General features: G+C 39.1%; 1 protein-coding gene across 1 annotated transcript in view; it reads left to right on the top strand.

Moving 5' to 3' along the window:
- Positions 1–1,320: 1,320 nt before the first annotated feature.
- The window catches only part of scara5 (scavenger receptor class A, member 5 (putative)), a 107,354-nt gene continuing 94,533 nt past the window's right edge, over positions 1,321–14,141 (top strand). Inside the window, exons 1-2 of the mRNA XM_085432332.1 lie at positions 1,321–1,518; positions 6,768–6,885. Coding sequence (XP_085288458.1) covers positions 6,774–6,885 — 112 coding nt within the window. The 5' untranslated portion in view covers positions 1,321–1,518; positions 6,768–6,773. The remainder of the gene's footprint in view (positions 1,519–6,767; positions 6,886–14,141) is intronic.

The raw sequence follows: 14,141 nt of genomic DNA, 5'->3' as shown, positions 1-14,141 counted from the left end.
AACCTAAGATTTACATTTCAGTTCCTTATACTCAGCAATGGTTTTTGTATTGCAACTCTGCCACGCAGGCCATTTTTTCCCAGTCTCTTTCTTATGGTGGAGTCATGAACAATAACCTTAACTGAGGCAAGTGAGGCCTGCAGTTCTTTGGATGTTATTCGGAGGTCTTTGTGACTTCTTTGGTTAATTTTGGTCAGCCAGCCAATCCTGGGAAGGTTCACCACTGTTCCATGTTTTTGCCATTTGTGAATAATGACTCTCGCTGTGGTTCGCTGGAGTCCTGCAACTTTAGAAATAGCTTTATAACCTTTTCCAGACTCAGAGATGTCACTTACTTTGGTTCTCATTTCTTCCTAAATTTCCTTGGATTGCAGCATGATGTCTGACTTGCAGGTTCTATTTAAGTTTAAGATTTATGATTGAGAGCAGGTGTGCCAGTAATCAGGCCTGGGTGTTGCTAGAGAAATTGAATTCAGATTTCCAAATATGGGATACGCCAGTTAATTTATGCTAAAATTATGGGTGTTGGGGTGGGGGGTCACTTTTCCACACAGGGCCATGTAGGTTTGGATTTTTTCCCCTACTACTACTTTTAGAAACTGCATTTTATGTTTACTTGTGTTATATTTCTCTAATATTTAAATTGTTTTGTTGATCTGAAACATTTAAGTGTGACAAACATACAAAAAATGTGAAATCAAGTGAGCAAACACTTTTATTATCACTGCATTTGTTCATTCAGACATAAAATGTTTTATGTATTTAGTGTTGAAACGAGGCAACTCATCCATGGTGCTAACTTCTGTCTCCAAACCACTCAACATGAGTGGCTTGAGTTGTTTACAAAGTTATAGGGGCATGACAGCAATGGTTTGGACATGTACAGAGGAGGTATTGTGAATAGCAGCTCCATATTCAGCATACAAAAGATGCTGAATATGGAGCTGCTAGTCAGGAGAAAAAGAGGTAGACTGCAGATATGAACGATGATGTAGTGAAGGGGGACATACAGAAGGCTGGTGTGCCAGATGAGGATGCAGGAGATGGAAGACAGAGGAGATGAAAGCAGGTGATTTGCTGTGGCGACCCCTAAAGGAAGCAACCAAAAGTGGAAGAAGATGGGACACAAACTCACTTTGTTTTATTACCTCCATCCCACAGAGGGCGCTCGTGTACAACAGGTGAGTGTCATCATCTTCACCTCGCAGCCTCTGTCCCAGCTGCTCGGCAACTTCAGCTGGAGTTTAGTGATGGTCACATGACGTTGTTATGGGTATATTACCCCAAAATGTCACAGTTTGCGCTCCACTACAGAGCTGCTGCCTGTCTCCGCAGCACTGACAGAGGCTGTGCATGTCCCTGTACTATTAGAAACTTTACCGATTACTTTTTGTTTTGTAGTTTTCATTATTTTTTTGAGAGCTGAGCCACTGAAAAAAGGAAGCGAGAGCAGAATTTTGAGGGCAATTATGAAAAACGCGGAGCAGTGAATTTTATTTCCCGTTGACAGCTGAAAAGGTGAGACAGGAGGACTCGTGCTGCTTCTCTCCTTCAGGATGTCGCACAGGCTTAGCATTATCTGAGAAAATATGTAACGAATTTTGACTTAAATATGCATCTGTCTGGTCTGTCATTCATTTGAAAAAGGGTATCATGCAATGTGTACACACAGAGGATCCCTAGTATAAATCACATAAGTAGGCTCTCGGGAAATCTGCGTAAGAGTAACAGATTTACCAAGGCTTGGTAAGTTAATTAGTGCGTTCATAGGTTAATGACGTTTGTCCCTCACCTTTGTAGAGTTGCTGATTTATTGACATGTGTTCCACTTTTATTGCTATTAGACTATTAGGCTGAATTGCTGCATACAATTTTTGGAGCTCAGCGCTACACAAGGACAGGAAACCCACACTTAATGGAACTCATCCTCAGAAAATTGTTGCTTTGTGTTTCCGCGGTCATGGATGAAGTATCTCTGCTAATTAACCGAGAAAAATGGGTTAATGTTGCACACGGATGACTGAACAATGGCGTGGAGTGTTTGCCTTACTGTGACGCTTTCAAGGGATCCAAGCTCAGATTTTATGGAACAAACTGAGCCGTGAGCTTTTGTTTTGATCACAGGGATTGTTTTTGATTGTAGTGATTATTTATTGCGTATTGAAAAGCAGTTTGACATTGGGTGTTATGTAATGTTTTGAAAATATATATTTATTCCAATTACACATGCACTCATTCATCTCTGTCGATGTACTTAGACTGTCAGGAGAGACCACACGCGTCGTGTCCCTCTGACCTCGCAGATGATCAGATTCTCTGCTGAGGGCAAATCTCACAGAGCGACAGTGCATGACAAGATAATTGCTTCCTCTTATGCTACTAGAATTGAGAGTGGTCCGCCTGCTGTGCTGAGTGAATTCCCATTCACTCTTTGTGCATTCATCTTCAGTGAAGTTGACCAGAGCAGATATTATAAGAGACACACAGAGAATCCTGGATTGAAATCTATGGAAAATCAGCAAAAATAAGAAATATAAATTCCACAGGTTCAAGTCAGTAAATGCTTTAAGTGGTGCTTATCATGTTATTTGAATGGTGATTCAATACAAATCACAAAACACTTGAAAAAAGGTAATTAATTAAACAGTAAAGATAATTTATGTGTTGTTTCAAAATAAATGTCCAAATAAATCCCCTGGCTGTTGCGGAGACAGTCATGATGGCAAGGTAACTAGATTTGTTTCTATTACTTTTATCAGACCCAACAATTTGCTATTAACAGCAAAGCTTTTCATTTTCTTTTCATTCAAACTGTGGCCAGTAGGCATGTAATTAGTGGTCTCTTTACATTTTGTTGCCAGGTGCATTATAGACCAAGAGCCAAAATACAATATAGACATACTATAGTGATTATGACAAAACAAATGTGCTTTGGAATCTGCCCTGCAACCAATCACTTAAGCAGGTACTGGTCACTGTTATGACACTACGAAGACATTTTTTTTTGTATTGGTTGAAAGAACTTGCTGGATTTTAGATTTTTTTTTTTTAATGCAAAAGTGCTTGTCTAAAGTGGATTTACAAGATCTTTGTAGTTCAAAATGAAAAGCAGTATGATTATCCTGTGGGAGCTAACATCTTTTCCCCCAATATATATCTACTTAAATGTAAGATGATTCCCAAAACAAGCCTTTTCACTCATAATTGTGGATGGTGTTAGGAGGATCAAGTCTGTGTATTGAGTAGATGTGCCCCTGATCCCAATCTCATGGAGCAACAACATGGCATGACCTGGTTACTACTTGAATTTTCTCCTTTTGGGTTAGATCTGAGCCCTGCCTCAGCAGAATGTGCAACAGGAAGTAGACAGGATACCAATGTGCTTTGCTACTGTATTAATTCGCCAACAAGTACCCGCACTGTTCTCACATGGACATCAGACATCAAACAGACTGCAATTTGGAGCTAACAACAGGAGGGCCGCGACAACGGCCATTTTTGACGTTAGGAAATTCTCACATAAATCTCTATTTAGGATTCTTTGATTGCTGTTTCTCTGCTCTAATTTCTCTGTAATTGCCTTGTATGTGTACCACAGAACTCTGAAAATTTGTCTTTTATATTACTATAATACACAAAATCTTTGTTGGTTTGCATATACAAGAATGTCAGGAATCAACCAATCAAAACTGGCAAACAGGCATGTTTTAGGCCACTGAAGGTTCTCATCTATATCAGATATGATGTCATCACACTTTCTAGCAACCACCTATAAATGAACACCTTATGAAAGCATTGTAGCCTTTGAATTTCACAACACTAACATCTTAATTTGTATCCACTGCAACGTGCATGTTTATATTATAGCATCATTTTGTTGCCTAGCAACCACATAATCAGCGATTAAAACACACACAGTAAACAAAACTGTAGTATGGGCATGTGTGTAGCTATCTCATTCATTTCATGCTTAAAATTCTCTAATATTCATGTGGTGTTTATTTTAATTAATTTTTTATGATCAAATCCAGAAAAAACAAAGGTCTGTAGTTGCAGAGCTGGAGAGGTAAAACACTAACTGCTTGGCTTTCCCACCATCCTCTGTTGGCACTGAGCGATTAAAAGTGTTATATCCCACCAGACGCAGTGTAATTAGAAGATAACTCTCCCCACACGCACAAACACATGTATGGGAGTGTGGAGTTTTTAGTGGAGTCACCTAGCAACCCTAATGGCTTCTGCCTAGTCTTAGTCTAAATGTCAACCTGACCCCCTATCCTATCTTTAATGAGAGACTTGACTGAATGCTTTTTAATGACTTTCTCAAATACTCACAGATCTGCCACTAGGGTTTGTGGAAGTTTAAAACCCACGACTCCGTACTACAGCAGATTTCATTTTATCCCTCCGAGGTGTCTGACATAACCTCTCTATCCCTGTCTTATTTGTCCTGTGTTTCCTTTTATATTATTCATATTTGGTTTGCCTTATGCATACTGTGGGAAACCCTGCCCAAGCTAGAAAAGTAAACATGCTCGACGTAAAGTAAACAGTCTGGTGAACGAGTTCATGCTATTAGAACCTAAACATGCATGCTAATAAGTTCCTCGTTTTATTTAAGTCCTTAAGACTTAAATAAAATGTAAACCTCTGTGTGCTTTTATTAAAACTGAGTTACACAAGAGGTCATGTAACTCAGCTGCTTGATGACACTGTCAACCTGGTGCTCAAGGTGGGATTACTGCTTCCAAGAGAAGGATCTACTGGAATCCATAAATAAATCTGTTAAAATGCTCTGCATTCCTCACCTTGGGTATTTGAGAGAAAATAGAAAGTCAAACAAAATGCAGTAATGAATTTTGCTAATATAATTTTTTACATTTCACAGTGTTAGAATTTTTTTCTTCGCATTTTCTTCTTTAGTTCCACCAATATATTTGGAAATATTGAGCAGTCTGCCGGATTCTAGTTGTTCAAGCTCAAAGATACACTTGAGCTAATGATTAATTAAATCATTTATTTTTAATGTTATCATAAGTTATTACTCTTCAAATTATTGCTGGAATCTCAAATTAGAAATGGTAGTGTTCATATGATGCTAAACTGGCTGTAATCCCCAGCTTAGTTACTGGTAATTAAGTCATGTTTTCAATCAAGGGTTAAATTGGAATTACAACATGGATCCTTCTCATTCCAAGTACTTGTGTTTACCTAGGTGTCTGGAAAAAATGCGTAATTAAACAGTGATTATTTACTGGTTACAGTATTAACATGTAAGTGAAAACTTAATTGTCTAATACAATCTAACACAGTACATTCCCATGTTTAAAACTTGCGTTGTCACATGTTTAAAGATATGAAAACAGCATATGTGTAAACTGGAAATCTCTCAACAGTAGTATCCCATCTAACCAAAAATCCAACATCCAGAAAGTACAGAGCAAAAACTGCTTTTTATTTTTGTGGGCAAAATTTCTTATTCTGCTGCCACTGCAGACTCAATATATTTCAGAAAGTGGTTGTTAATTAGATACACTGTTCATCAGATAATTTATAAAATTGAGTATGGCTACCAGCTCTATATTTACTCACTTACCATTTCCACATTCAAATACTCCACCATGTTTTGGAAAACTGGCACAGAAGTTAAACCAAATTGCTTGAGAAGCAGAAGCCACTTCCACACACTGCTCACTGCCAGTTGGTATGAAAGGTGAATAACTCCTTTTCTCATGGCCTATGACTGACCTTTCATAATGTTTTATGTGTTTTCATTCATACCTTTTCTAAATGTTGCTTTCTAAAAGCAAAAAGACTAATGTAATTGGGCTGAAACATGACTTCTCTCCATCTCTGCTGGCTGAGGAAACAAATCGCATAACACTGGCTTAAAGACTGCCATATCATAAGCGTTTCCTTCTGTTTAGCTTGGAAATGTGTGTTTATTGTTGTTTAAAGCTGATCAGCGCTCCCACAGCTGCTCTACCTCATTCGCAGTAATAGAAGGCAGTAGCTCACACTTACTTTTTAAGGACCACCTGTACTTGTGAGATGCTGACAGTGTGGACTGTGTAGAAAGAAAGATGGAAGTTAAAGTCAGATTGTGGAAATCTATGGGGGGAAAAATGTCGACTCCTTTGATTCATGCCCTCAGTAGACAGTTTGCTGTTTACTTGTAGTCAAAAGGTATGATAAAGAATGGTCTGGTTTTGTGCATGCCTACCTTGTGATTGACAAATCAATCCTGTATGAGCATGGCTCTTTTAGTTTCCTACTAGCAGAAATGCACTCTGGTTTCAACACACAAAGGTGGCAACAGAAAAAGCTTCCCACTGGGACTTCAATAACCAAAAGGTGACTCTAAGGTGGCTGTGCCCATATTTTGCATATAGACAGTGGTTGACAGTCACTGAAAAAGTACATTCAATAACTGCAACCATTGCAGTCACAACGTAAGTAGTGAAAACTGTACATTTAATCTTCAGTTAACATCACATGCTGTTTTTAGGATGAAGAAGCTGTGTCTCTGCTTGAACATTGTATAACAGCATGGTTTCTGAGCAGATCATTTTAAATATTAGCATTTGAGGCTAACCAAAATAAAATACTGAAATGTAGCTAATATACAGGAAGCGGACTGATCCAGATTTTGGTTTCCATGTGCGTGCAAACTCACTCAACATTAGATTAAACTTTCAAATATTTATTTTGGTTTTAGACAGATTACAATCCTAAAATAAGCATATGTATTTTCTCTGTTCTCTCAGGAGGAGATGGAGAACAAGGCCATGTATCTGAGCACAAATGAAGAGAGAGAGAACGTCTCGCTTTATGAAGAGGCCTATGATGGACACAACTTGTCCAAACTCAACCTGTGTGATGAAGGTAGGAGGAATAACTGAGCTGTGAAAGTGCTGAGTTGAACCCAAGGCTTGCTGCTTTAGTTCTTTTAACTAAAATGCAGGCTTTTTCCAAAGGAACAACCTCGATTTAACCTCCCAGCGCACCCACTGCATGTCCTGCTGCAATAAGTAGGTGATCACAGATGTTTGTAGTGAAGGGTGTTCTCTAATGACAAGGGCAGCTCTGAAAACTTACCGGAAAAAGCAGGAAACAAAATGGAAAAATAACTGATTTTCAGGACCTTTTATTCATATATATACAAAAGCCACCCACACGCTGATAACAAAGACCGGATCTGTCAAGTGCGCTAACACACAGGCACAATGCTGTCACCCTTTGGCTCTCACGCTGCTCTCACTGTGGTCATCTATAGAAGCCAGAAATATCCAGGAGCAACATCTGTATATGTGTGTAAATGCAGGTGCAGCTGAATGAATCCGCAGTTGACCCTGTGGTGGTCTCAGGTTTCAGTGCAGGAACGGCCAGTTTGTTGGGAAAGACTTATTAAATGTCAACTTAAGAATTTGTTGACATTTTAATGGAAAGTGGACAATGGCCGTACAGATCAGAAACTGTCCTCGTCCACTTTTACTAATCCAAGAACACTTTCACACCTCATTCAATTAAAGAGAGCATTTCTACCAAACAGTTTTAAAGCACAAGACTCTGACAGAATTTGAAAAACAGAGGTTAAATTAACCAGGCAGATTGCCCAAAACTCCAGTTTCTCAAATGACAGCTTGAGACTAACTGCTACACACTTACATGTTAAGATGCCAAACTTTTACTGAAACATGCTCTTTGGCTGCTACTCTTCATCTTTGGGACAACTGAACAGGGGGTGATTTGTTTATAACACGCCTATTTAAGTTTCAAGTTTGGCTTACAGTTAACATTAGTGAGGTGTTGTTACTTTAAGTAGTGAAAACCAAAACGGGCAGTTACAGTTGTTAGCTGTGTGGTAAGCTTCACCTCAGCTTATTTATTTAAGTCACACAGACCTAGAGATGGTTTGGTGGCTCCTGGCAACAACCTGTGACTAGGGGAAAAATGTGTATTTCCTAACTGGCTAGCGAGTGGTTGCTGTAGGTTGCTGGCTGACTCCAGATAAAATTAGTCACAAAAGCTATACAGTCTTTTGGCTTCTCTCTTTAGGGGTCACCACAGCAGATCTGCCTCCACCTCACATTATTTAAAATATCCTCCTCTGTCACAATAAACATTTTCCTTTTCCTTTACATTTCTGTTAAAACTACGTTCATGAACTCTGTGGTCTTCCTCTTTTTCTCCTCCCCTCCCATGACATATTTTGTTTGGGATACCCACCAAACATGTCCAAATCATCACAGCATTGTCTCTCTCTCTTGATCTGAGCTAATCTCGTCCCTCATGCTCACTCCCAACTAGCAGATTGCTGCAATCACCCGTAGTTAGACACTGACTGGTCTGCAAACACTTGCCAACTGCTCACTAAGTGCTAACAAAACTGTGAAGAGTGTGAAGCCACTCAGAAACAGGGAATGTTCACTTGCATTTAACATATATCAAAAGTTACATCCTCTTTGTGACCAATTTCACCCACTGACAACAACCTCCAGCAGCCATGGAAAGGCAAGTGGTTGCTGGAGGTTGGTGATTGCCAGAGATACACTAACCGGTCTCTATCCCTGTGTGACTGAAGCCTTACAAAGCTGGATAGAATGTACTCATGTTTATTGTGACAGAGGAGGATATTTTAGATAATGTGAGGTGGAGGCAGATGATCTGTTGTGGTGACCCCTAAAGAGAGAAGGCAAAAGAAGAAAACAAACGTGTAGCTTTTGTGACTGATTTTATCTGGATTCAGCCAGTAACCTACAGCAACCACTCGCCAACCACTCAGGAAATACACATTTTTCCCAATTTTTCTCTGTGGAAGGCATTTGAAACATTTGTTAATGTAGTTATGTGATAAATAATATATCTTGTTCTATCATTAATTCCACTAACAGCAGAGCTGATTCTATCCTGTCCTCCAACCCACGGGTCAAGGTGTTCCCGGGTTATCAATATCTGTGATAATTATCTGGGCACAGAATGCCAGAGCTTCCTCAAACATAAGTTATTTATTTCCTATCAATTGTTTAATTTCTATTAATTACCTTGGTCATATCACACTGTGTTGGTTTTTTTAATAGTCACAAATAGTCACTTGTAGCACATAAACGATTGGTTTTAAAGGGACCATAATGATAACGCTGTGGAGATAACGCTGTAGGTTATCGCCACAGGCTAAAGATGGAAAAGTCATCAGCATCACTAATGGAGCAAATTTTGCTGACTGACTGGCCAGGTTACATCCACAGATGACTGGTGTACTGGACAAGAATTTGAGGCTAAATTATGCTCTGTTTATTTGCTGTTTATGTATCAGAATAACTATTTACTACATTTTTATACTTTTGAGAGATATTCCCAGATCACAAAGGTAAGATAACAGAGGCGGCAAGTATTGGAAAGTCTGAGTGCTCTTAATTATGTCATAGTTTGGCTGTTTTTGTGCACAGCTGGGATTCTTGGTTTGTGTCTTTGGCCGGCCTTATCTGTGGTTCGTCATATATAAGAGAAGCCAGTGTGTCACTGCTTCCCCAGTTAATCAACAAAATCATCGTCAGAAAGCTGAGATGCTGGGGTAAAGTGAAGATTACTAGGGCTTTAATCACTAAGAGCACCGTAAGCACAAGCTAGCAGGGCAGTGAGGAGGGGACACATCAGGCTCGAGACCAGAATAAAGCAACTGAGCCTAGCGCGAGCACACCCTAAAACTGGATTTTTTTTTTTTTAAACAGCACAAGATCTAGCAGCAAATTCTCTACAAAAAATACATAATGCAAATATGATTTACAGAGAAGAGTCAAAGTTAACACAGTTTACCCAAGCAAATGGAACATGCTAATTTTAAATGATGTTGTCATTCATTGAGGGAAAAGGTTATCCAAAGCTACCTGGCTCTTTGTGAAAAAAGTGTTCGCCTAGAGGGAAATAGCAAAGACCCAGCAAGAACCACAGTCAAGCAGGAATAACTGGAAATGCATCTTTTCACATAGCCGTTTTGGCCCACTCTTTTACGCAGAATTGTTTTAATGAGTCCAGCGTTATTGGAAGGTTTTCAAGGATGAACGACCTGTTTAAGGTTATACCAAAAAGCATCTCAACCTGGACTTTGACTAAGGCACTCCAGAACTGTCGTTTTGTTTTTTAGAGCCATTTGTTTTATTATTGTTGAATCATGAACCTTAACTGAGGCAAGTGAGGCCTGCGATTCTTTAGATGTCGTTCTGCTTTTTTTGGGAAGTCCTAGATGGGTTGTCGATGTGGTCTTCGGGTAATTTTGGCAGGCCCGTCACTCCTTGGAAGGTTTGACACTGTTAGAAATTTTCTCCCTGTGTGTAATGGCTCTCACCAATGTTTCACTGAAGTCCCAAAGCCTTGGAAATGGCTTTGCAATCATTTCCAGACCGATAAATGTCAGTGACTTTGTTTCTCAGCTGCTTCTTTCTATGTTTCTTTAGATGATGTGATGCTTTTTGAGGTCTTAGCCTGCCTCATTTCATCAGACAGGATCTATTTCACTGATGTTTTGATTCAACAGCTCTGCCAGTAATCAGGCCTGGGTGCAGCCAGTGAAATTGAGCTTAGCTTTCCAAAATTGTGGTTAATTGTTTAATTCATGATTTAACAATGAGGACAAACCCTTTTTCACAGCACTGTAGCTGCATTTCCTTTTCAACATTTGCTCATAATCTATAAGCACAACCTAATCTACTTTTATCCAGTCATAGAACGGTTATAACACCTCCACCAGCTCGACTCAGGAGACATTATGTATTTGTGTTGGAGAGTCTCTTTTATTTTGGAAGAAAAATCCTTGCTTGGTGGTCTTATAATTTAAAGTGTCATTAAGTCCCCCCCCCACAGTCTCATGGATGATTAGGAATTATAATAGCACGCTATTATTAATTTGACGTTCACATGTTAATGGTTAAACGTGCAAGCTTAGAATGGGGTCTTTAAAAAAAATCACCTGTTAATTACAGAGACCTACAGAGTGCCAAGTGTTTATGGAATCTGTTATACTTGCCAGACAGCATGTGTATTTGATCTGGAAAGTTACATTTAAAAGAACAGCAAAATTCAGCCATTTTACCCAAGCGCGTGTACATACCCAGACTCACACTAACTCAGCTGGAAACAAACAGATTCTGTAGATTTGTCAAAATCAGTAGGATTTTTTTGTTGCTTCTCCAAGTTTACTAATAAAGGAAAGCTCAAAGTTTGCTAATTCCAGTCTAATCTGTTTATTAAACAGTGCTGTATGCTAACAACATATCGCCAAAGACACGTGAATCAAAAACATAAAACAGGACGATAATATAATTTCCAAATGAGTCGAGTTACTTACTGACTGGCTTCCTTTGCTCTCAGATGTCAGTTGAAAAAGAAACACTCTTAGTTAAAGTCACCAACTCAGGCTTAGATAGTATTCTTTTTTTATAAAACAGCCAGTGCAATGTAATCATGCTGAAGAAAATCATAAATGTAGGAGTTTTTAAAAGACAGTGTGGTAAATAAGCTTAGCTGTCTTTTTTTGGTCTCCACCACCTGTGCTTACAGTAGCCTGTGAAGCTTGTGAAAAGGGGGCAACTAGTCTAGCTTAGTATAAAGACTGAGGGGAAAAAAATCTGGCTGTCCAAAGTTTAATTATATGCCTCCTACTACCTCTAAACTGTTTAAGTCATACAAGCCCAGTTAAAGGAGTTATAACTCATTTCTTGTGGGGAAAAAACCGTTACATATTCAATTTCCAGTGTTTATGCTAAGTTAATCACCTCTCTCGCTCCATACTTGCATAATATACAAACATACACACATGTATGCCATGGAAACGATTTTCTCATCTCGTATACATCCTAAACTGTTAAAGGTCCAGTAACGCATGTCTCACAGTCACGCTGAAATGTTTGATAATGTTTCCCTCGTGATATATGTTGTTATGAAAATGTTTGCTGAGATTAAAGAGCGTTACGTGTCATTGTTTGCAGTTTAGTATTCCAACATCACTTAAAGAGGCAGACTGGCTTAGAGGACCATTTTGGTTTCTATACACTCCAACTATGTGACACGTACATACATCTAAGCCAGCTGTGTTTGTCTAATGCTGGAGGTGTGTGTGTTCTTCATCATAAAGTGTGTGTGTGTGTGTGTGTGTGTGTGTGTGTGTGTGTGTGTGTGTGTGTGAGAGAGAGAGAGATGGATTGTCACGGTCCAAATGAAACCCTGCTGCAACATCATGACTGTTGACAGGAAGATGGACTCTCATTATAAACTCGTGTGAGATTTTTATCACAGCGTTCATGTTTTCCCTCGGATACCTACGGCCTTTTTCCCAAGACATTTCGGATCAAGCAAGATCGGTGGAAAGCATGCCTCTGTACCCTTTGGAGACTGACTGATCCATGTATTTGATACAGTTATGTCGTCAAATGTATTTAGGTAATCAGATTCTGAGAAATCATAGCAAATTAATCCCATTAAAGAGATCAAGATAATGTTAACATTTCATTTTTCCATGTGGTTTATCTTAATAAGAATGTTTAATATTTAGCTGTAGTTTTCCGCTTTCCTCTTGATATGTAAAACAGCTGTCCACAAATAGCTTTTCCCTCTTGATAAGAGTTGGAAACTTAAGTGCATTTGTAAAACGAAATATATGCTTTATTATACTAGGCTTAACTATTTTTTTTACTATAAATGGAAATTGCTTATATTTTAAATAAGGCAATGTAAGCATTGTATTGTTTATTTGTCCATACTAGTTGTATTTTAGAACCTTTCTAATTTATCAAACAACTTTGTGTAATATTAAAATTAATTATCCAGACAGTGAACAGAAATTAAGAGTAGCTAGCTAGTTTAATTTCATCAGTTCAGTGCTGGCCCTCAGTGGCTTTAATTCTGACTTCTTTATGAAATCAAGAACTTATTTTCCAACAAAAAACAAAAACCTTACATTTCAAATCAGAAATCTTGCTTCTGTATTCTGTTCAGAAAGCTACTTACAATCATAGCCACTTCACTGGTTGTCCAACCCAGTACTAGAAAGATGCAATCTATTGCATAAATGCGTGCTAACATCACACAGTAGCTGCAGATTTGTCAGATGCACATCATGATATGAATCAGCTGCTCCAAAACCTCCCGAAGGTTCTCTAATAGACTGAGAATTGTTGACTGTGAAGGACTGTGTATGATAGCCTCCTGGAAACTACTATTAGAAGTAGTGCTGCTCATAAGCATTAGCAACAAAAAGTCACGTATGCTGTGACATTTAAACAATGCTAAATTGGTACTAAGGGACCCAAAGTGTGCCAAGACAATATCACTAAATCACCATCAGCCTATAATGTCAGATGTTGCTATAAGGCAGGATGAATCAGTGTGTTTATACTTTTCTGACCCCACTATCTGAATGTTGCAGCACAAATTAAGATACACAAACCAGGGAAAGTTTTTTCCAATCTTCAGTTGTTCAACATTGGTGATTCTTAGCGAACTGTAGCCCCAGTTTCAAGTTAGTTAACAGGGGGTCATTTTAACCCTGTGTACATGCATAAATACAGTGAGTTACTGCCAAGCATTGGCTGAACAGATATTCACATTAACAAGCAGTTAAAATTAGTAGTGCAACGGATCACGGTTGATCCGAAATCCGAACCGATCCCACTCCACGGTTCGGTACGCACGTGATCCGAAGATTCGAAAAAGAAAAGAAAAGTATGTGTAAGGTGGCGTGGTGGGTCTGTCAAGCGATAGTTATGGCCAGCGCTAGCGGTCCAAGTGGCGGAGCAGAGGAGTTTGCGGCATTTAAGCAGCACTTTGCTGCCCAATCCGACCGGGCTAAAGCTATTACAAAAGCTACTGGTGTTTAGCTGTAGACGGGAGGCCATATTCCGTTGTGCAAAACAAGGGGTTTAAACTGTGATGAACGTGCTTGAGCCACGCTATGATATCTCGTTGTGCGTCCATTTCAGTGTGACAAGGTCGTTCCAAGCATGTATGAGCAGGAGAAGTATAGGCCCTGTCTCAATATGCGTACTTGTGCGTACTTGCGTACTCGTGATACGTCATCAGTCGGAGACCAAGTACTGTTCCAATTCTAAGTACTCATCAAGCCGAGAACGCGAAAAAGTCCTGGATGT

The sequence above is a fragment of the Copadichromis virginalis genome, linkage group LG15, assembly GCF_057382275.1.
Source record: "Copadichromis virginalis isolate Kocher_CV1m ecotype Utaka linkage group LG15, C_Virginalis_male_GT1.1, whole genome shotgun sequence".
In the NCBI taxonomy this organism is placed as follows: Eukaryota; Metazoa; Chordata; class Actinopteri; order Cichliformes; family Cichlidae; genus Copadichromis; species Copadichromis virginalis.
Note: the sequence above shows the minus strand (reverse complement) of the source record. Positions and strands in the feature narration are given on the sequence as shown.